The 22,381-nt window shown below is 60.0% G+C and overlaps 1 protein-coding gene across 1 annotated transcript; it reads right to left on the bottom strand.

The window, feature by feature from the left end:
• Window positions 1-17,386: 17,386 nt before the first annotated feature.
• Window positions 17,387-19,699, bottom strand: LOC149865182 (cathelicidin-6-like). The gene is made up of 4 exons (XM_090047980.1): window positions 19,447-19,699; window positions 18,780-18,887; window positions 18,409-18,495; window positions 17,387-18,063 (listed from the first exon to the last, which is right to left on the bottom strand). Exons 1-4 carry the CDS (start codon window positions 19,627-19,629, stop codon window positions 17,716-17,718), a joined length of 726 nt encoding a protein of 241 aa, XP_089904106.1. The 5' UTR covers window positions 19,630-19,699; the 3' UTR covers window positions 17,387-17,715.
• Between the last annotated feature and the right edge of the window lie 2,682 nt (window positions 19,700-22,381).

The following is a 22,381-nucleotide window of genomic DNA, read 5'->3' as shown; positions in this document are numbered from 1 at the left end:
CCTTTGTGACTGGTGTGGGAGACTTATTGAGGGGTGGGTCTAAATTATGCCTAAGAGACCCCTTAGGTCTGCGGACTAAGGGAGACTTTACTTTTTGCCCCCTGACTTGGGGAAGTGCCCCAAGTGCCTGTACTGGGTCGAGTACCCGTCAGACTATTAGGCCTGTGTTTCCCTGAGGACACAGGGCCGAGACAGTCCCTTCTCGGGGTGGTGGCGGCGATGTTACCCCCAGACTAGTGAGTGTGCTCCGGGAGAGGGGTCGGCTGAGCATAAGGCACCCCTGGGGAGGCATTCGGAGCCTGGCAGGTGGTCGGGCGCAGGGAGGTGGGCGGCTCAACGCAGAAGCGCCCCCTACTGGCCCACCACAGTCACTTCTTGTCCTGCCTTCCGCGGGCTCAGAGCATAGTTTACCTCCAGGTATTCGAAGGCTGCTAACTCGGTTCCCCCCCGGCCCCTCTTCAGGCTTCCCTTCCCCAGACTAAATAATCCCAGTTCTTTTTGTTGCATGTCATGCTTTCTAGATCTCTAGTAATTTTTCTTGTTCTTCTCTCTTTCCAATTTGTCCTCATTTTTCTTGACATGTCATGCCCCAAAGTGGACGCAGTTCTCCTGAGGAGGCCACAACCTCTCCTAAAGAGAGGTATCTTGTTGTGACTTGCAAACGATGCTCCTGCAATACATCTCCATTTCTTGTCCGGCCTTTTTGCCCCCAGAAGAACATGCCAACTTCTATTTAGCTCGCGGTGCCCTGTCATCCCCAGTTCCATTTCTGCAGTTTTGCTGCCCGGCCGGGCCTTGTTTTCCAAATGCAGGACTTTGTAGTTGTCCTTTTTGAGGTTCGTTTAATTAATGACCATTTTTCTGATTTGTCAAGGCCTTTCTGCAGAACTGCCTGCACTGACCTGCGCTGTTGGGCTGCTTGCCACAGGGGAAACTGAGGCATGGGCTGTGGGCTGCGGGAGGAGCTGGGGAGCTGTGGTAGCTGTGCACGCACCTCTCCCCCGCCTCATACCATGCATGGAAGTGGCCACTGCAACTAGGCTTTGGCAGGGGGACACTTGTCCCTCTGTTGTCCACCCCATGCCAAGCTGGTTGGCCATACACTGGAGGTTGTCAGGGTTCGCCAGCTTCCAGACCACTGTGGGCACATGTCTCTCCATTGACATGTGGCGCTGAAGCCTGATGTCCTGGCACTGGAGCAGGAGGTCCAGCTCGGTGCAAAGGTCAATGAATGTGCCCGGGGACCCTCACAAATTGTACTGCTGTTGCTCACCATCCCAGGACTAGCCCAGTGTATCCAGATCCTTTTCAATCCCGCCCCTGCCCTCCAGTGCATTCCCAGTCCTTCCCAGTTTCATGCCAGCTGCAGGTTTGCTCAGGAAGTCTAGCACCCAAATCATCACTTTACATATTAAACAGCGCTGGGGCCAGGACAGACCCCTGTGGTACCACACTCAAAGCCTTCTGACGTTGGATCATTAATAATGATCTGTAGCTAATGCTTATTGAGTTAATTATCTGCCCCTCTTGTAGTGGTTTCGATCCAGCCCTCATTTCACCAATTTGCGCACAAGCAGGTCAGCGGTGTGCTACGTCTACTGCATTCACTGCACAGCCCAAGCAGTTACGTGGTCAAGGGAGGAGATCAATTTGTTAACGCTGGCCCTTTTCCAGTTGTTCGGAGCCCTACTTAGCTCCCTTCCTGTGGTGGCTGACACTGGGTGCAAGTCTGGCCTGGAGTCTGTGTCGGCATTCATATAAAGCACTGGTGCCTGGGCACCGAAGGAGAAATGACTTCTCAGCCTCTCCCCATGCAAGTGCAGCAGCCAAGCTGCTGGGAAATATTTTTCTTCCTCTTCATCCCTCCCTCTGTCTCCCTTCTAGCTTTGTCTGCCTTTTCTCCCCACTTCTGGCTCGTTTTCTCTCCCTCCCCTGTGGGTTTATGTCCCTCGTGTCAAGGACCTGTTGGCCACCTCCGTTCTTTGCAGGGGAAGCTATTGTGTGTCAGATGTGCCTACAAGCATCCCTTCACAGTGAATGCATCGACGGCGGCGGTTTCTGCATGGCAGGCCCTGGACAGTATTGCCAAGTCATCAGAGTGATACGCAGTAAGAAATGCCCTTGCCTCTTCCTTTCCCCAGCACGGGAGTGGGTGGTGGATGTGGGCAGGCGAGGCTTGCTTTGGGCCGCCACCTCGGTGGCGAGCGGCACGTCTGAGTTCAACCCTGTGATGGAAATGCCGTGGCTGTGGCAGCGCTCGCATCTCTGGGGCTTGGGCAGCGCATCAGGCTCTTGTGGCAGGGAGGACGAGTCCTGTCTCAGAGCTAGCCGCTCATTTCTTTCTCTCTCTCATCAGGAGGCGGTCCACCTATTAGGATTCGGAGCTGCACGGTCGCTGGGAGCCTAGAATGTGGCATCACCCAGGCGGGGGGCCCGAACAGCCTTAGGTTCACCACCACCTGCTGCAAGAGGCACATGTGCAACGGATAGACGGCATGGGTTTCAGCGTCCGTCTGTCCTTCCAAACCGAGCCTGTGAACTGCACTTCATCAACCTCCTGGACCCTAAAAATCATGGACTAAATATTGACATTGGATTTATGACACATTATAACCTGCCTGACAGCTGACAGGTACTTCTCCACTATTCATCCCCCTCACCCACCCAGCCTGTCTCACCCATTGACTCCTCAGTCTACCTCTTCACGGACCGCCTGTCTTGCATCCAGACCAGCCCAGCCTCTGGCTGCTTTTCTTTTCATTCCCTCCAGCAAGAGCACACACCGACTGCAGGGACTTCCTCAGCCTGACGAAGGGTTTTTGAACCCGAAAGCTTGCTTAAAAATTTTTCTCCAGCTATTTAAGTTGGTCTAATAAAAGATATCCGATTCACCCAAAGAACCTTGTCATTCAAGGGGCTGCCTGGGGCAAGGGGCTGGACTCAATGATCCTCCAGGGTCCCTTCCAGGCCAAATGTCTATGAAATCTATGAATTCACAAAGAGCACCTGAAATTGTCTGGATTCAGCTACCACCTGGGCGAAGTTGGTGAAAGAAACACTTGATGGTGTCACGGAGGTCATGCATTTACATCCCTGCTCCTGTTTGCTGTAGAACTTCATCATGGACAAATCTGTTTGGACCCCATCAGGTCTCTGTTTTCCAGGGACCAGTGCAACCTTGCTAGCTATGGCGGGCTTCCTTCTCCTTTGCACTTCAGCAAGTAAGCCAGCACCCTGGAAGCAGTATGGCCACTTGAGTGTGGCAGTGCACTTGGGCTCACGTGCCCAGCAGTTGGGCCACACTTGCCCAGCTTCCAGGTTTGGGCAGTGCTGGTCTTGGCAGGGTATGGCCTTGTGCTGTGCAGATGAAGCCCAGTGTTAGAGTTGGGGCGGACACCGGAAAGCAGAACCGGCAGGCGTTCAGCTGTCTTGTCCTCCTCCCAGGGCATCATTTTGAGACATCCATCATGGACGTCCTTCAAAACCCAGCCTGCACATAGGAACTGCTGTATCCGGTCCCAACTATGAGGACATCCTTGTGCTGGGATGAGGCCTCAGCCCTGCAGCTGGGCTGAGCTGTACACACAGCGAGTCTCCTAGTGAGCTTGTAGATAGTCCTGAGTCAGCATCGTGCCTTGACCTGGTCCTTGTTCTGATGCTGACGGTTTCCAGGACTGGTTTCTGCCCCTTGGCTGGCTCCTGATGGCAACTCTGTGCTCCTGACCTTGGTGAGATCGGTGGCTCCTGACTCTGGCCTGTTCCCGGCCATGTCTTCCGCATCTGGACTTTGCTTGACCATCATCTCCAGACCCCGCTGCCGACTCTGCGCTCAGACGCCTGGCTGCCCAAGTCTCAGGTCATGCCCCCAGCCTCAAGAGCCTCAACGACTCCTACCAGTAAGCCTCTTATTTCAAAGGAAACCGGAGGTCCCAGGACCTACTTCTCAGTTCACAAAGTCCTCCTAGCAGTGCAAGGGGGGCTCACGGTGGGCAGAAAACCTTGTTGGGATCTCTTCTGCCAAGAGGCTGGGGTGGAGGTGCTGTCTGGGTGCGGTGGGAAAATGATAATTGGTCCACAGAAAGCAAATGAAAAGCAGAACAAGGAGCAAAACCGGGGAGGTCAGAAAGTCGGGGGCAGGAATGAAGGCACAAAATACCCCAAATGCTCAGGGGTAAATGCATTTTCACAGGACGGCGAAGTCCGTGAGAGCGCGGTTCCTTGCTAAGGAGTGTCTGGCCAACCTCAGGGTCTTCCTCTGTGCTTTCCCTGTCACACCAGAAGCCAGGCTGGTGGGGCACACCGTGCAGCTGGCCTGGCTGGGGCTGGAGACCTGAGCAAGCGGGCCTGGAAGGATGGCCAGCCAGATGGAAAGCCTGTTGCAAGAGTGGCTTGGCTTGTCTGGGAGGCCAAGAAAAAATATGAACGTTGTGCATAAATATACCTGAAGCCCTACCGGTGCAGGGGAGCTATGCAGGCTAAAGGAGTGGCTCAGTGCAAGAACACAGGGCTATAATTTGGCCATGAATAAATTTAATCTAGATGTCAGGAGGTTTCCAACCATTAAGGGTCTGAAAAGGGGAACTTCTGTGGGCAGTTGAGCAACTGCTCCGTCCCCCAAGGAAATTGCAAAGGCACGAGCTCATGTGCAACCCCTTGACAGACCCTCCAGAGATTTCCCAAGCCCATTGCATCACGGCGCAGAAACCTGGGACCACAGCTTCGGTTTCAAGATGACCACTCGCCTCGGCCGAGCCAGAGCGCTTGTGGTGTGTGGTGTTTGGGGAAGGCGTGCGGAGCTAGGCCATGATTTGTACCTAATCCTCTCTCACGCTGGCTCATCAGCCTCGAGACCACCCATAAATCACAGACCACCAGTCGCTGCCACGAGCTCAGCTGAGGACTCGTTTTGCACCACGAGGGTCTGAGGATCTTCTACTCCAGGGAGCCCCAGTGTGACCGGGGCCTGGTCAGTGGTCAGCGGTGGTCTCCCAGCCTGTCATGCCAAGGGGCAAGGAGCTCTAGCCAAATGGGATGGCTGCTGCATCTCCCAGCATTGGGGCATGGGCATCTTCAGCCTGAGTTTACAGAGCAAGTGCCAGAGCTGTGCCAGGCTTGCCCACCCCGTGATGCTAATTTGCAGCGACAGGACCCATAAGCGCACCGCAGTGTCCAAGGGGAGGCATTTTTGGGTGGTCTCCACAACTGCAAATGCTGCTAGAGTCAGAACCACCCCGGAGATCCCAGCGCTGGACCCAGGGTACGGGGGCCTGGACCTGGGGACACGGCTTCATCCTCGCAGACAGGGAGCTCTGAGCTGCTCCTGAAAACCCCTGCCCCTCCAAGTGGGAACATTGCAGTTGCTGGGCGAAGAGCAGTGTGGGGTCTCCCCCTGCCCCTCATGCCAGGGAACCAGCCCCCAAATTCATCCCTTGTCTCTCCCCTGCTCTCCCTGCTCCATCACGCCCAAGCCTGGGCAGGCAGGAGCCTGGCAGCACAAGTCTGCTCTTGGAGGGCAGGGATGGGGATGGCAAACTTGCCCTGGGCTTGTGATGCCAGGTGTTGTAGCTGCTTCTAGTGAGCTCTGCCCAAATACCTGACCAGGGAGCTGGGAAAAGCCCTGGCATTTGCCCAGGTTGTGCCCTGATCTGCACATACTGGAGCTATTTAGGGCCAGCCCAGAGGATGATCGGCTTGTGTCCTCTCCAGGCTCTGACAGCCAGGTCACGGCTGTTTGAGAGCCTCAAGAGAGCCGGGCTGGGCCATGCCAAGACCCCTCCACCGCCCGTGGGCAGACCTGTGGGTGAGGAGCAGTGTACAGGCTTCCCTTCCCCCTGCCCTGCAGTGGAGCCCTGCATGCGGCGGAGGCAAAAAATACGTGGGAAGCCAGAGCTATGATGCACGGAGCAGTTTATGTCCTTCCCTGACAGGCAGAGAGCGGATGCACAGTGCGGCCAAGTGCTGGCATTGCCCAGGGGCAGCGCCCCTGTGCCACGACGGGACTCGAGCCTGGTTCAGCAGAGGTGGAGCCCACTGCAACTGCAACGAACCCGGCAGCTCCGGAGCTGGTGCGGAGGGAACCAGCCTTCCCCGATCGGCCTGAGCCTGTCCTGGCCGTGCTCAGCCATGCTCAGGGCAGCGCTGAGGGAAGGGGCTCCTCTTCCTTGCAGCCAGCAGTGAGCTGGTGCATCTCAGACCTCATCCCCTCTCCCCCACCGTGGTGTCAGGCAGGTGCCGCGCTCGGGAGGCCCTGGTGTAAGACAGGGGAGAAGGGGGAGTCTGGCCTCATGTGCTGCAGCCTTTGCTCTGGGGAGGAAAGCGTGGGGACCTGTCTGGCTCCAGCTCAAGCGCCTTCTTCTGCAGAAGCTCGTGCAGCGGGAGACCTAGCGTGACTGCGGCTCCGCCGTCTCCTGCAGGACATCCTTCTGGCTTGGGGCGCCCCTGAAAAGTGAGAGGCAGCCGCGTCTCCCACAGTGGAGGGGCTTCACCCAACATGCCTGCAACAGTCGGAGGGGCATAGGTGAGGTGGGCTAGAAGGGACCTGCGGCCCGACCTGCTGCTCGAGTCAGGATCATTCCCATCCAAACCATCCCACACGAGTCCTTGTCTCACCTCTTGATAACACTACAAATCAACCCTGTGATACAACGACAAGCCCATTGCTGGAAGGCACCAAGAGCCCCCGAACCCACCAAGGGGAAAGCAGGGGGATCCCGGCTGCAAGGGTGGTTACAATGTGCTGGAGCGATCCCAGGAAGAGAGGTTACAGGGGAAGGCAAAATCCCCCACAGTCCATACCAATCTGACTGGGGAGGAAATCCCTTCCTGACCCCAAAGGCAGCATAGGTCAGTCCCTGGGCAGAGGGGCAAGGCCCTCGATCGTGGGGGCACCCGTATGGCATCAGGGTCTGTGCCGGGCCCAGCTGAGCTGCATCGGAGCCGTCATCCCTGCAGACCCCGGCCCTGAAATCTCTGAGGGTGTCACCAGGCTCATCTGATGGGAAGGTGAAAGCCGCACAGACAAGGTCTGGGCTGTGTCAGAGCCCCACCGAGGGGGGCACAGGACTCTGTGGATGCCCAGCAGCCTCTGCCCTCCCTCAACCTCATCCCTGCGTATCTGTCCCTGAGGATGGGTGGGCTCTGGCTGCAGGGACATCTTTTCGGTGCAGGTTGCATAGGCCCTGCAGGGCTGGGGCAGGGATGAGATGCCTCAAGCCAGTCTGTGTCTCGGTGCAGAGCTCAGAGGCTCGGAGACCGCGGGCACAGCGAGGACCAGGCCGGGGGAGAAGCACCTGCCCCGGGAGCTGAGTTCAGGGGAAGGCAAGGGGGACCGTCCTGCAGCAGGGATGCGGCCACATGCACTCTCCTGCTGGACCCCAGTGCAGGCTGCGACCCTTGCTGCACCCTGGTCCCCACCACCCGCCCGCTCTCTGGGGACCCCACGGGGGAGGCACGGACCCCGCAGGCCGCCTAACCCACCTCCTCGGCAGCTGCTTTCTCCTTGTCCAGTCGCTCCTGCAGGATGCGCCCAGCCGGGTCCCCCTCCGGGGCAGCTCCTCTCCACGCCACTACGTTTTATCCAGCTCTGAGCCTTGTTTACTTCCTTTTCCCCCAAAATGAGCAGGATGCGCCCTGTATACTGGCCTGAGGTCACCTCTGGTTGTCACCCGGCAGACGGTCAGGCGTTTGCGCGGTGACTTCCCTGCCCCAGCCCTGCAGGTTGTTCCCACCTGCAGCCCTTTGGACCGTCTCTTTGCTGGGGCAGCCTCTGCGAGGCATATGCCTTTTCCCACTACCTGGGATTTTGTGCTATGGCACCCAAATACCTGGCCTGTTCTGGCTCGTGCTCCCCACACCTTGCTGGGGGGCAGCGAGAGTTTGGAGAGGGGTAAGCGAGGGGAGAAGACCAAGAGCGCCTTCCCCTGACTTCCCACAGGGTGAATGAAGCCCGGCCAGGCTCCGGCTGGGACCTCAGCTCGCTCGCTCGCTCGCTCAAAGCCGGCTTGGGTGTCTCTACCGCCCTGCAAAGCCCCCCACCGTGGTCTCTGCTCCAGGAGGAAGAGTCCCAGGGGCTCGCAGCCTGCCGCCCCCCACCCCGAGCGTCCTCGTTCAGCCTTTCTGAGACGGGGCGAGCGGACCTGCAGGCACGACTCGCGCGGGGGGCGAGCCTGAATCGTCCCAGGAGAAGCTGATTCCCCGCCCAGGGTTGGAGCTGTGCAAGTGGGGACCCAGGGAAAGAGCGAGGAGGGGGTGGTAAACGAGCTGGTAGGCGTCTGCTACCGCCCTCCTAACCAGGATCAAGAGCTCGACCAGGAGTTCGCCAGGGAAGTGACTTTCGGTGCATGGCTGTCATGGGAGACTTCAACTACCCGGACATTTGCTACCTCCCAACAATTGACCTCGTGAAGGAAAATCTTGAGAAGCTGGATACCTTCAGGTCAGCCGGCCCTGAAGGTTTACACCCCAGGGCACTCAAGGAGCTGGTGAGCATTGTAGCCCAGCCCCTGGCACGGGTCTTCGAGAGCTCCTGGCGCTCTGGTGAAGTGCCCGAAGACTGGGAGAAGGCCAATGTGGTGCCCATCTTCAAGAAAGGGAGGAAAGTGGATCTGGCAAACTGTAGGCCCATCAGCCTGACCTCTATCCCGGGGAAGGCCTTGGAAATCAAAGAGACCATTCTTGATAGATTGATTGATGGCAAATAGCCAGCACGGGTTTGACACGGTAGGTCTTGCTTGACCAATCTCATTTCCTTCTACGACCAGGTGACCTATCACCTGGACACGGGGGAAGAGATCGATGTCATATATCTTGACTTTAAAAAGCCTTCAATCTGGTATCCCATGATAGTCTTATAGAAAAACTGGCCAACTGCGGCCGTGGCTACATCACAGTCCGCTGGCTGGGGAATTCGCTACGAGGTCAGACCCAGAGGGTGGTGGTCAACAGAAGTAAATCATTGTGGTGCGCCGTGGCCAGTGGGGTCCTCCAGGTCTCCGTCCTTGGGCCTGTTCTCCTCAGTGTCTTCATTAATGATGTGGACATTGGAGTCAGGAGCGGACTGGCCAAGTGCGATGACGACACCAAACTTTGGGGTAAAGCACCCACACCTGAGGACAGGCGGGTGATCCAGGCTGACCTGGACAGGCTCAGCAAATGGGCGGACAAGAACCTGATGGTGTTCAACACTGACAAATGCAAGGCTCTCCACCTTGGGAAGAAAAACCCGCAGCATCCTTATAGGCTCGGCAGTGCTACGCTGCCTAGCACCACAGCTGAAAGGGGTTTGGGGGTCATGATGAACCACAAGATGAATATGAGCCACCAATTGGATGTTGCAGCTGGTGAGCAAAATGCTGGCTTGCATCCACAGATGCTTCTCAAGCAAATCCCGGGACGTCATTCTCCCCTTGTACTCGGCCTTGGTGAGGCCGCAGCTGGAGTACTGCGTCCAGTTTTGGGCTCCACAATTCAAACAGGATGTGGAGAAGCTTGAGAGAGTCCAGAAGAGAGCCACGCGCATGATCAGAGGTCAGGAAAACAGATCTTACGATGACAGGCTGAGAGCCATGGGACTCTTTAGCCTGGAAAAGCGCAGGCTTGGGGGGACCTGGTGTATCACAGGGTGCACCAGGATCTGGGGGAACGCCTGTTCACCAGAGCGCCCCAAGGGATGACGAGGTCGAACGGTCACAAGCTCCTGCAAGACTGTTTCAGGCTGGACATAAGGAAAAACTTCTTTACCCTCTGAGCCCCCAAGACCTGGAACAGACTCCCCAAGAGGTGGTGCAAGCACCTACTCTGGGCTCCTTTAAGAGACATTTGGATGCTTATCGTGCTGTGATCCTGTGACCCCAGCTGACTTCCTGCCCCTGGGGCGGGGGGCTGGACTCGATGATTTCCCGAGGTCCCTTCCAGCCCAAATGTTTAAGAATTTATGACTGGACATATTCACATCAGCAGGTCCAGATGCTCTCCAGCCCAGGTTGTTGAGGGAATTGGTAGGGGTCATTGCGGGGCCTCTGGCACAGCTTTACAAGCACTAGTAGTGCTCTGGAAGACAGCCAATGTGGTCCCCATCTTTAAAAAAGGGAGGAGGGAGGACCCGGGCAACTATAGGCCCATCAGTCTTACTTCAATCCTGGGGAAACTCTTTAAGAAGATCCTCAAGGAGCACATCCGCGATGGGCCAGCAGCAGGGATGATGCTCAAGGGCAACCAGCACGGTTTCATTAGAGGCAGGTCATGTCGGACCAACCTGGTGGCCTTCTACGATCACGTCACAAAATCACTGGACACAGGTGTTGCCTTGGATGTAGTCTTTCTGGACTTTAGGAAGGCCTTTGACACCGTCTCCCACCCCATCCTCCTTAAAAAACTAGGTGACTGTGGCATTGATGCCTACACAGTCAGATGGACCGCAGACTGGCTGGAGGGCCGCGCCCAGAGAGCGGTGGGGGACGGGTCATGTTCGACCCAGAGGGACGTGGGCAGTGGGGTCCCCCAGGGCTCGGCCCTCGGGCCCGCACTGTTCAACATCTTCATCGGCGACTTGGACGAGGGGGTAAAAAGCACCTGTTCAAATTTGCTGATCTGTGGGGGGATGTGGGCACACTAGAAGGGAGGGACAGGATACAGCTGGACCTGGACAGGTTACAAGGGTGGGCGGATGAGAACAGGATGGGATTCAACACTGACAAGTGCAAGGTGCTGCACCTGGGGAGGAAGAACTGGCACCATACCTACGGGCTGGAGAACTCCCTGCTCACCAGGGCAGAGGCAGAAAAGGATCTGGGAGTCATCATTGATGCCAGGATGAACATGGGCCGGCAGTGTGGGGACGCGGTCAGGAAGGCCGACCGCACCTTGTCATGCATCAGATGCATCTCGAGCAGGGCCAGGGAGGTGATCCTCCCCCTCTGTGCGGCACTGGTCAGGCCGCAGCTGGAGGACTGCGTCCAGGTCTGGGCGCCGCACTGCAGGAGGGATGTGGACAGCATGGAGAGGGTCCAGAAGAGGCCACTTGCATGGTCAGGGGACAACAGGGCAGGCCCTACGAGGAGAGGCGACGGGACCTGAACCTGTTCAGCCTCCACAAGAGGAGGCTGAGGGGGGCCTGGTGACCGTCTATAAACTCACTGGGGGGACCAGAAGGGTTTGGGAGAGACCTTGTTCCCCCGAGCGCCTCCCAGAGTAACAAGGAACAACGGTCACAAGCTGGCAGCGGGGAGATTCAGACTAGACATCAGGAGGCGCGACTTCACGGTCAGGGCGGCTAGGGTCTGGGACCAACTTCCAAGGGAAGTGGTGCGGGCTCCTACCCTGGGGGGCTTTAAGACAAGGCTAGACACACACCTGCCCGGGGTCATTTGAGCCCACTTTTCTCTCCTGTCCAGGGCAGGGGGTCAGACCTGATGATCTACAAGGTCCCTTCTGACCCGACAACTATGAAGCAGTGAATCCTCCAGACGAGGTGCTCCCGTGGCAGGTGAAGGTGGCTTTTCTCCCCTTACGTCTTGCTCTGAAATTCGGCGTGCCCACATGCATCTCCCCGTCTGGTGGGGGCAATGATGCTATTGCCAAGGTGATCCGACCTCATCCCATGCACTTCTCAGCTCCGTGTGCGGAGAAGAGCCCTGCGCGAGGGGAAAGCAAGCTCCACAACGCGGGGAAGAGAACCAGAAATGGGCAATGTCTGAGAGGACCTCGTGCTGCTGTAGAGGCAGGAGCCAGCAGGTGGAAGCAAATGGCAAGGAGTGGGACCGGAGGCTGGGACTCGGCCCTGACTTCCCCGGGGCTGGGGGCAGAGCCCGTCCGCGCAGTCCGAGGGAAGTCGGCTGCCAGCAGCAGAGAGGGCCAAGGGAAGTGTGTCTTGGGGGCAGGGGCTGTTATCTGGCCCTGAATCCATCTGTCTTGGTCTCTCAAAGTGGCTGACCACTGCTTGCCTCCCGCCTGGCTCCCTGCTAGTATGAACATGGCCCTTTCCCCATGGCACGGGAGGAGGGTCACACTCCTCCTCCGTGGGTCCTGGCCAGCGGGTGAAGGGCGACAGCAGTTGCCCAGGGTCCCTGCTAGTGTCTGCTCACGGTGCGTGAGAGCCTGCAGCTATCAGGCGGCAAGAGCCAGGTCCCTGCTGTAATGCAGGGCTGGGCACAGACCTGCAAGACAGGCTGTGTGAGCCACCTCCTGGGTGAGAGCCAGGGCCGTCCACTTTGATCCCACTGCCAGAGAGCTGCACGTGCTGCCGGTCCACACCCGCATCAGTCCAAGGTCCCGGGGTGATGGACGTAGTGGGCCTGTGGGAAGAACAGCAGAGGGGCTCGTCCTCATGTTGCCCGGGCTCCCGCTCCTTTACTGCAGCTTTTGGAGGGGGGCAGATGGGTAGAGCGGCCGGCACTAGCAGCTGGCAGCCGTGCAAGCAGGTTGCGGCCACGCGATGAACCAGGAAACCCAAGAGGACAAATGGGTGGGGGGGTCGTGGCACTGCGCCCGATCTCGGGAGCGCCGGTGCGATTCCTGGCTCTGCCACAGACTCTCCTGCATGGCCTTGGGCAAGTCACTTAATCCTCCAACCCACCGTAAGCAGGTGGCTGCGGCGTGTCAGCGGGCTCTGGACCTCTGGGCTGGTAAGTCGCTGCCGGACCTAACTGGGGAGGCCCAGGCGCCTTTCGGGCCTGGGAGCTGAGGCCGCATGTGCCTCTGACACCCTGAAACTGGCCACTCGCATCAAAACAGGTGTGGGACAGTGGCGTGCACTTGCCCTGCAGCCAGATGCATGCGGGGCTGCACTAAGGACCCCGAAGCATCCCCGTGCTCCAGACCGCTGGCTTCTTGCTGTTGGTGCACACTAGTATCCTGCGCCTATTTTGATGCGAATCAAACCGCAGGCTACAGAGCCCCGTGTTGTCTGTCCGCAACTGCGCTTTGAAACACTGTCTTGCTTTCCAGCTCCCTCCTCACCTCTCTTGCTGCCAAATCCGGGATGTCGGCAGGTCAAGGTGCGTCATTCAAGAACCTCTCGAGCGCAGAGGCTTTCTCCCTCGCAGCCTCCACCCTCCGCCCCGAGCGGCACAGGACACGGGGCACGACGGACGTGTGGTCTGACCCAGCGAGTTAGAGCTGTGCATCCCTCCTGGATGCTGGGGACAGGCTTGTTGTCCTCACTCAGTTGAGTAAGTCTCCAGTTTCAACCATCAGTAGCACACATCCTTAGGGTGTTGCATCACTTCCCCGAGGCCTAGAGCTGGGGTCAAATCGCTCCGCTCAGAACTGCTGCCTGTAGCCCTCTGCTGTGACACGCGCGTCGTCCATGGTGGGCCATTTCAGCGTGTCAGAGGCACATGCGGCCTCAGCTCCCAGGCCCGAGAGGCGCCTGGGCCTCCCCAGTTAGGTCCGGCAGTGACTTACCAGCCCAGAGGTCCAGAGCCCGCTGACAGGCCGCAGCCACCTGCTTACGGTGGGTTGGAGGATTAAGTGACTTGCCCAAGGTCATGCAGGAGAGTCTGTGGCAGAGCCAGGAATCACACCGGCGCTCCTGAGATTGGGCCCAGTGCCACGACCCCCCCCACCCATTTGTCCTCTTGGGTTTCCTGGTTCATCGCGTGGCCGCAACCTGCTTGCACGGCTGCCAGCTGCTAGTGCCGGCCGCTCTACCCATCTGCCCCCCTCCAAAAGCTGCAGTAAAGGAGCGGGAGCCCGGGCAACATGAGGACGAGCCCCTCTGCTGTTCTTCCCACAGGCCCACTACGTCCATTGCTGCTCCAGAAAAGCCTCTGGCTCATCATCCAGCCCCAAGTTTGTCAGCACCCCACTGCATCCATCAGGGTCTGGGATGCTTATCTCCCCGATCGCGGAGCGGGAGCTGGGAGCTCTCTGCTGGCAGGGGCTGGGGCAGGGGTGGATTAAAACATGGGTTCAGGGGCACCAGGGGCAACACGGCCCAGACAGGCATCCTGGCTGTGGGCAACCAGGGGGCCAAACTCCCATTGCAGCAAATGCAAGATGGGCCCCAGGATGGGCCATGTCAAATGTACAGATTGCCTTCAGGAAGTACCTGTGCTGAGAGGGTGCTGGGAGGCGCTAGGTTTTGCAGTGGTTGGGTTTTTTCCTGCTTGGTGCCCAGAGTCTGTGCCCAGGTGAGAGGAGCCTAATGCCCTTTGCCTATCAAACAGAGGTGGCTTCAATGTAGCTGTGAAAGGGATGGAGGGACCTGGCTTAAATGTGAGGAAACACATTGACTTCAGGGCACAGGACAGAGCATGGCAAATTCAAGGGCAAAACAATGAAATAGCTTGCCCGGCGTGGGAATGGTTGGGCTGGACCGCAGGCCACTCATCGTCGAATCCTAGACCGGTTAGGGCCCTCCAAAGCTCACATCCAGTCCAAGTCCTGCTCAGGGCAGGATCATCCCTATCCAAACCAGCCCGGAGACGTCCTTGTCTAGCCTATTCCTAAAGCCGCACCCTCAACCCTGGCACGCAGCTACAAGGCCCATTGCACAAAGGCACCACGAGCTCCCGAACCTGCCCCGGGTAAGCAGTGGAGTGGAGGCTGGCCACATCCTGCTTTTGCAAGGGCTGTTAAAGTGCACTGTAGAGATCCAGGGAGGAAGGTGAACCCCCACCAAGTCTGTACGAATTTGACCAAGGGGTAAAGTCCCTTCCAGCCCCCAGGGCAGCTTTGTCTTACCCCGAGCAGAGGGGCAAGACTCTCTTGCCAGGAACCTCTGGGTTCAAGTCCCGGTGGGAGCATTGGCACAGCCCAGTCCCCATCCCCAGCCTGGGCTGCAGCCAGCACCCAGCACTGCTGAGAAAGGCCTATAAGCACACAGGATAAATGTAAAAACATCCAGGAGATAGATGTGCAAAGCAACAGCAGGCGATCATTGCACAAGGATGGAATAAACCTCCTGGTCTTATGTCCCCAGGCTGAAGCCTTTACTCGGCTTCCTCCATCTCTGCAGATGGCTCCAGTAGCCCTCTTTGCTGCCTTGTCTCTCCGAGGTCAGCAGCATCCAGAACGCTTTCCCCACCCTGCTTCCGGGCTGGCTCTTGCTCAAAGCCATTTCCTGGCCAGTGAGGAAAGTCAAGGAAGTCCGCGCGGCTGAGAACATCGCGCCAGGGAGGGGAGAAGGGGCCAGCCCAGGTTGCAAAAAAGAGAGAAGCGATGTCTCCACCCTGGGCAGCAAGCGTGCTTGCATGTCGCGGAGAAAGCAGAAGTCGAGGAGGGTTGAGTAACCGGGGCCTCCGGGGTCGGGCCTGCTACCTGCCAGCCTGGATCTACGGTCAGGGGCGCCGGTCGGGAGCCGGGCCCGGAGACCTTCCGTGGTCCGGGAGATGCTCGCGTGGGTCCAGCCGGAGCCCCGGGAGAGGGGGCCACCCGCGGCCCAGCCGTCCTGAGCTGCAGCCATCGCGGCGGTCGCGGCTCGTGGTGCTGGAGGCTGGAGGCGTTTCACAGATTTCATTAATATTCCATGTAGTGTAGTTAATTGTCTTTTCCCCAGCGAGCAAAGCCAATAGACTGCACACACGCACACCCCACACATGCGTACACCCCCCATATTCTCATGCACACAGGCAGAAACACACGCACATCCACACAAACCACACGTGTGTAGGCACACACAAATACTCACATACACGCACAAACCACATGCACCCACACGCACCAGACATGCACAAACACACATATGCACGCACACTGCACGTGCATGCCCGTACACACCGCACGTGCACATACTTATGCACACGGACACCACACATGCATACGCACACACTCCCCTCCCAGACATGCACACACCACACATGCTCACACATACCACACATGCTCACACTCATGCATGCATCCACCAGATGCTGACACACACATGGACACCACATACGCAGGGACATACACACCAAGTGCATGCGCGCACACCACGGATGTGCACACACACACACTGCAGGTGCCGGGGGCTGTGATGCTGCTCCCCAAGGAGCCTGCGCTGGGCCAGTGCCACAGGTGGCTGCTCTCTGGCATGCAGGTCATCCCATGCTGGCTTCGGGGACGCGACAGGGCCACTTGCCAGGGAGCCCCTGTCCTGCGCTGGCCCCAGTGAGCCACCCCCGTGGCACCAGCCTGCTCCTGGGGCGAGCAGGATGGGACCCCTCAGAGGGCATGTAACAGCCCGTGACAGGCATCTGTCTGCCGTGGCACGAGTGTGAGCAACGGGCACGTGCCCTCTGCCCGCTCCGCCACCCCTGCCCTCCCTAGGGTCACAGGGGACAGGTCGGGGGGTCAGATGCACGCTCCAGGCCACAGGTGACCAGCGTGGGAAGAAAACCCTGCCTGCTTTGCCTCATCCATGCTCCAACACCAAGAGTGGAGAAGTGGGGCTGGGAGCACAGCTCAGACGGGTTTGCCTTGGCTAAGGACCTGCATCGCTGCACCGCTGCTCTAGCTTAACCCTCCCCACCCCGGCTGCTTCCTCTCCTCGGGGGCCTCCTTCCTAGGGCCAGGCCAGGCAATGGCAGGGGCACTGGACCTCGGTGGCCAGGTGCCACGGGCTCAGCGGCCCAGCCGCCGGGACCTGTGCAGAGGGTCGGGTTGATCTCACGGGCGCTGCGGCAGCGCCAGAGGTCTCTGCTGGTGCCTGGCTCGGTCACATCTGCCCTGGGCAAACGCATGGGACTGCACATGCCAGCAGCTCGCAGGAGCAGGCGCCAGGCGGGCTGGAGCCGGGGAGAGGGAACAAGTCCTGGCCGACCCTCCCGTCTCTGCCGGGTTTCTCGTCCCGTTGCTCTCTGCCCGGTCCCTGCACTGCAGGTGGAGGAGGCCCGGGGGGACCCCCGGTTACTCAACGCTCCCCGACTTCTGCTTTCTCCGCGACACAAAAACACGCTTGCAGCACAGGGTGGAGACATCGCTTCTCTCTGGGTCATTTCCCAGCCGTCTCCTCCCTCTCTTGCCAGGTCCGTTCGTCAGCGCGGGGCCCTTCCTGCACTGTCCCTGGCCCGAAGCGGAGACCCGGGAGACCCTCTCGCTCGTCCCCCTGCGTGCCCGTGTCTTGTTCCGGATGGAGGAGCCACCAGTGCCTGTGGCTTGCTCTCCCTCCCTGGGGCAGGACGTCATTGCCTGCAGCCCTGGGGCTCGCCTTGGGCATGGGAACCATTTCTCAGCTCTGTCTCTGCATTGAACCCGTGCCCCTGTTGCCGCAGCAAGCCCCCCCGCAGGCGGCCGTGAGAGGGAGTCGCAGCCCCCACGATACAAGGGACCACACACAGCTCTGCCATGTGTGATGCAGGATGCAACAGGTCCCTAAGCGACCCGAGGACCCAACCCAAGTTCTCCCAGAGGGACGACGATGAGCAAAAGCCTCGGCGCTCATGCAGGACAAGCAGCCCCGCGTGGTGCTTCTCATGCTTTATTCAGGCAGGGGCGACGGTGCCCGGGGGGCTGCAGAGACAAGGGCACGACACGTGTGCCCGGGGGAGCTCACGCAGGTGAGGGCAGGGTTCACACGCACGCGCCCGTGCAGCGGCACCGCAGCAGGTTGCAATCGCGGGCGTGGGGGAAGTGGAGGCAGCCACAAGCGCAGGGAGAGCGGGCCCTCGCCAGCCCCCAGCAGGTCCCGTCCAGGCCGGGGAAGGGACTAAACACTCAGGGAGACGTGACACCCGTGGCACACGCACCCGCACCCCAGCGGGCGCTGCGGCTTCCTCCGCACAGTGCCACGCACCACCTCTAACCCGTCCGTGCCTGGGTCTGGCACCCTGTGCTGCCCTCTAAGCAGCTGCATCCATCAGCCCCTGGCCGAGCTGCCCCCAACTGCTTCCCCGGAGAAGAGGGGGCGCCGGCCGCTGGTGGAGACGGGACGCGAGGTCCACGGGGCCCTTGCAGAGTCCTTGTGGCGGCGGGGTTGCCTACAAGCCACGAAGCAGCAAGGAGGAGCAGTAGAAGCTGGTGGGGGGTGCCCGGCCTCGCCCCTTTGTTTATGTTGGTCGAGAAGGGGGTCATATAGCCGGGCCAGGAGTCAGACCCACGGTGTCTCTTGATCCTGTCCCGCCATCCGGACCTCCTGACGCGGGCGTGCTACAGGGGAAGGGACACGTGAGCGCCGCGGCCGAGGGGTGCTGCGAAGTCCCGGGCCCCGCGGCCACGATGCGTGGCGGGTGACTCCCCCGGGCCAGCGTCTCCTCCCGCGGTAGCCCGCTCCCCACCGCCGGGCCAGCCCAGGGGGTGCGATACCCCGAGCAGGCCTGAGCTGCGGCCCTCGGTGACCCCTGTGCAGACACGTGCTCTGAGCCCCGGGGCGCCTGGGCGCCCCGACACCAGCGCCGGGTTTTGCCAGTCTCAGGCAGCCCAGCGCGGAGCCCAGGAGGCCAGCGCAGCCCAGCCCGCCCCTTCTTGTCCCCGGGAGCCCGCGCGGGGACCGACCTGGCCTGGGGTCACCGTGTCGCAGGTGATGATGACGGTGGGCGACTCCCGCTCCGTGGAGAACAGCCCCGTGCAGTTCCTGACCAGCTGCGGGGGAGAGAGCAGATCCCGGGGCATCGGCGCCGGGGGACGGGAGGATGGCGGGGGGCACACATCTGTCTGGACCGCGGTGGCAGGGCCCGCGGCGGGAGAGGATGGGCGGACAGGCAACGCTTGTTGGGGAAGTGGGGCTGGCGGGCACCTCCAGGCATCGTCTCGCCCGCGCCCGGCCCGAGGCAGGATCAGCCCCGTCCCAGGGGCTGGGGGTGTGGGGTAGGGTCGGTCCCGGGGGCTCGCAGCAGCCGCATGCTCGGGAGCGGGGGGACACTTACCCCGTTGTCCTGGAAGTCGCACTCGCTGGCGGGGGGGTCCTGGGCCCGCGGGCACACGGTCTCACGGACCACGAACCGCAGCTCCTGCCGGGGCTGGGACGTCATGTCCTGAGGGGCATCGGAGCAAAGAAGAGACTGAGCCCCAGGCTGCACCCAGCCCTGCCCTGCCCCTTCCCCAGAGATCAAACGCCCCCGCGCCAGACTTCGGACTGACATGGGTAACGACCTCTCCCCAATTGTACGGTTGGTTTAAAAAAAGTTATCACCAAAATCCACCCCCCCACTTTTGCTTCTTGTGTCACTAAATCATAGATCACGGGGGCTCGACAGGACCTCAGGGGTCACCTAGTGCACCCCCGGCCCCAAGCAGGACCAGCCCCAACCACATCATCCCAGCCCTTCCCTGGACCATCGCACCTGGGACCCTCCAACCCTCCAACATGGGCAGCCAGACACTTTTTGGCTGTATAGCCTATTTTGGCTCCTTCTCCACACATCTGAAGGACGAGCTGGGGTGGCAACCTTCCCTTGGAGCCTGGACAGAGCCGGCTCCGTGCGCTGACCCGCAGCGCTTTCGGAGGGAAGAGGTGCTTTGCAGGTGCTTGGAGCTGGACGCCTGCCTTGCACTGCGGTCGGTCGCCAGGGCAGGAGCGAGCTGGTGACTTACCCACGCGGGCTGGGGGTCAGCGCGGAGGAGCCGGAAGGCATGGTCTATGCCCGGCCCCTGGTTGTAGAAGTCGACAGCCAAGGACACGGCCTCTTCGTAGCTCAGCGTCCTGTGCTGGGAGCCCAGGGCGCCAGCCGCGAGCGTGGCCAAGGCCAGCAGCACCACCCAGCCCCGGCGCCCCATCCCTGGGTGTCTGCTGCGCGGCGCCCTGTGGTTTCTCACTGTGCCCCAAGCCGATGGGCGACTCGCTGCGTCTGCGCTGGAGCTGCCCGGGGGCTGAGGCTTTCCTCCTCTTTACAGGAACTGGCCCTTGCTCCATCTGCCCCGGGCAGGCGGGGCTGAGCAGGGCGGGGGGGTTTAGTGCTTCACACCTTGTTCACTTGCCGTGTGCAAAGGAGGGAGGGATATGCCCCTGCCTGCCCCTTGCCTCATGCTTCATTTATTGCTGCCCTCTGGACTTCCAGGCCTTGTGATTGTTGCATTCGGCACACGCATAGATGTCATTCATGGCATCACAGCAGAGCGCGAGGAGCCGGTGCTGCTGAGGAAATCAGCCGGTTTTTGTACATTTGTGCAGCGCCTGACACAACAGGACGCCAGAGCTGGCTGCACTCTGCAGCCACGGCCGGCTGACGGCACCACCAAACACCAGGTCCCTGGCACCATCCAGCACATGTCCTCTGTTGTGATTCCAGTTTGCAAACGCACAGCTACACGTCCAGAGCGTACAAGCACTGTATTTGCATATGCACTTGTCCTCACCGCATGCCCCAGGCAGGCAGCCTGGCCTGCACCATCTCAACTGTTCTTTAAAATAAGGCTCTGCCTTTAGCCCTTATGGGTGAACCAAATGCCTGAGACCGGGACCTCTTACCTTGACAGTGCCACCGGCCTGAGTCTGCAGAGAGCCTGCCCCCCTTGCTCTGAATCACACCGTGTCATCTCAAGGGCAGGGTGTGATTCAGATGCATCCTTTGAAAATCAGCATCATTAACGCTGTCAGCACAACAGCAAGGAGAGGGAGTATTACGCTGTGCACATGCCGTGGTGGCCCACCACGGGCCACCACGGCATGCAGGTGCACTGAGCCACCCACCCCGCTGCACCCGACCACCTACCAAGCTCTGAAGACCTCCCCTGGGGCGCATCGTGTCTGGCCGACCCCTACCCCGAGCACACCCACAAGCCTGGGGCAACGGCTGCCACCACCCAGGGGTCTGATCATTGTCTGGGCCCTGTGCCCCTGGGTACACACGCCTTGTAGACCTTGAGGTGCTTGACCCCCCGCAAGAACTTGGGGTGCTTCCTTTAACCCGAAGCACAGAAAGTAGCCTCCCTTACCCAGCCGGGGCAGGGGAATAAAAAAGGTGTGCCCGATCCCTCTCGAGCAAGTCCAGCACGCTTGTATAGCGGCTTTACTGGTTACAGAGGGTAGGCTTGAGGAAGGGTACAGGTTAGAGAGGCATCAAAGCATAATCTTGGAGCACACAGTGTCAGCTTAGTGGTGTCCACATTGCACTAGGCTATGTTTCTAGACAAGTTTCAGGGGAGTTACGCACATGCTCATCCGGAGCCCAGAAGAGCCCGTGTGCTTACTCCAGGGTTCCCCAAACAGCTCTCCTTCTCCCAGGAAGAAGAGGCTCTTAAACACCCTTTCCCACCACACCTTCGGGGCCAATCAGGGCAGGTGCTGTTTAAAGCTAACCAGCCAATTTAATAGGCATCGCTGCTCACCTCCAAGAGTGAGAGGGCTCAAGCCGCTTCCCCCCGGCGTGAGGCCAATGCTCAGGCAGTAGGGGTTAGGCTCATTCAGCTTCTGGCGCTGTAAAGTGGGGCAACCAGGTGGACAGACAGGTGAGGGGACTACTCACGTCTCTGCATGAGGCGGGAAGCTTGAGACAAAGGGAGCAGGTTCCCCAGGGGCGTCTCCAGCCCGGGTCACCTGAGTGACCACCCGGGGCTATGAATACAGGGGCCACTTGGTTGGTCCCAAGTGGGAGGCAGAGGAAGAGGGATTCCTCCACACGTGCACGCAAGCCGCCGTGAGGACATGCCCACCCAACGTGCTGGGCCGGTGTTCATCTCTGTGGGGCAAATGGGCTCGCGTCTCGTGGGATGGTGGAAGCGAGACATGGGTCAGCAGCACGAAGGGGTCTCAGCACAGCTGAAGTCATAAGGAGGCTCCACCCAAGGGCGCCTTAGCTGGACACTGGCAGCCCGAGCACGGGACACTGGCGTGTCGCGGGGAAGAGCCAGGTGATCAGAGACGTTTTGTGATGCCGCCTGGCACTAAGCACGGCACCGCCAGCACAGCAGGACCACGGGCAAAGACTCTTGACCCACATGCGTAGGGGTGAAGGAGGATGCCCAGGGGCCTGTTGGCCAGTCCCCCCCATAGGTATGGACTAGTCCAGCACCGGGCTTGGCCACAGCCCTGCCACGGCCCAGCTCACAGGAACAGGCTGTTTGCCGGGGGTGCCCGCAGCGCTGCAGCTCCTCCCGTGCGCCGTGCCCACCCAGGGGGGCAGCAGTGAGCATTCGCAGGCGACCACGGAGGCAACCGGGGACGTCGCACCCAGACACCCGGTATGAGTGTGCGAAGGACGTCAGCAGTGCCAACTGGGTCACACCAGCGGTCCGTCTTGCCCAGCACCACGTCCCCGACGCTGGCAGGAGCGGACGCTGCGCAGGGAGAGCATCGCACCAGATATCTCTAGTGACCGGTCCCCTACTCACTGCCCTCCTGGCATCTGACACCACCGGGCTGGAGACGCCAGAGGAAACATCTGCAGCTGCTCTGGGGCCCCGGTGGCGGAGCCTGTGCTCGGACCTGGTCCCGAGCGCCGCCGGGGACCTCCGCGGAGCCGTCGCGACGGGCGCGTGGAAGAACCGCGTCTTGGAGGCCTCCGACCAGTGCCCTTCTGCCCCGAGAGGG

Source organism: Crocodylus siamensis, chromosome 5 (assembly GCF_052110815.1).
Source record: "Crocodylus siamensis isolate JL-2025a chromosome 5, ASM5211081v1, whole genome shotgun sequence".
Classification (NCBI taxonomy): domain Eukaryota; kingdom Metazoa; phylum Chordata; order Crocodylia; family Crocodylidae; genus Crocodylus; species Crocodylus siamensis.
Note: the sequence above shows the minus strand (reverse complement) of the source record. Positions and strands in the feature narration are given on the sequence as shown.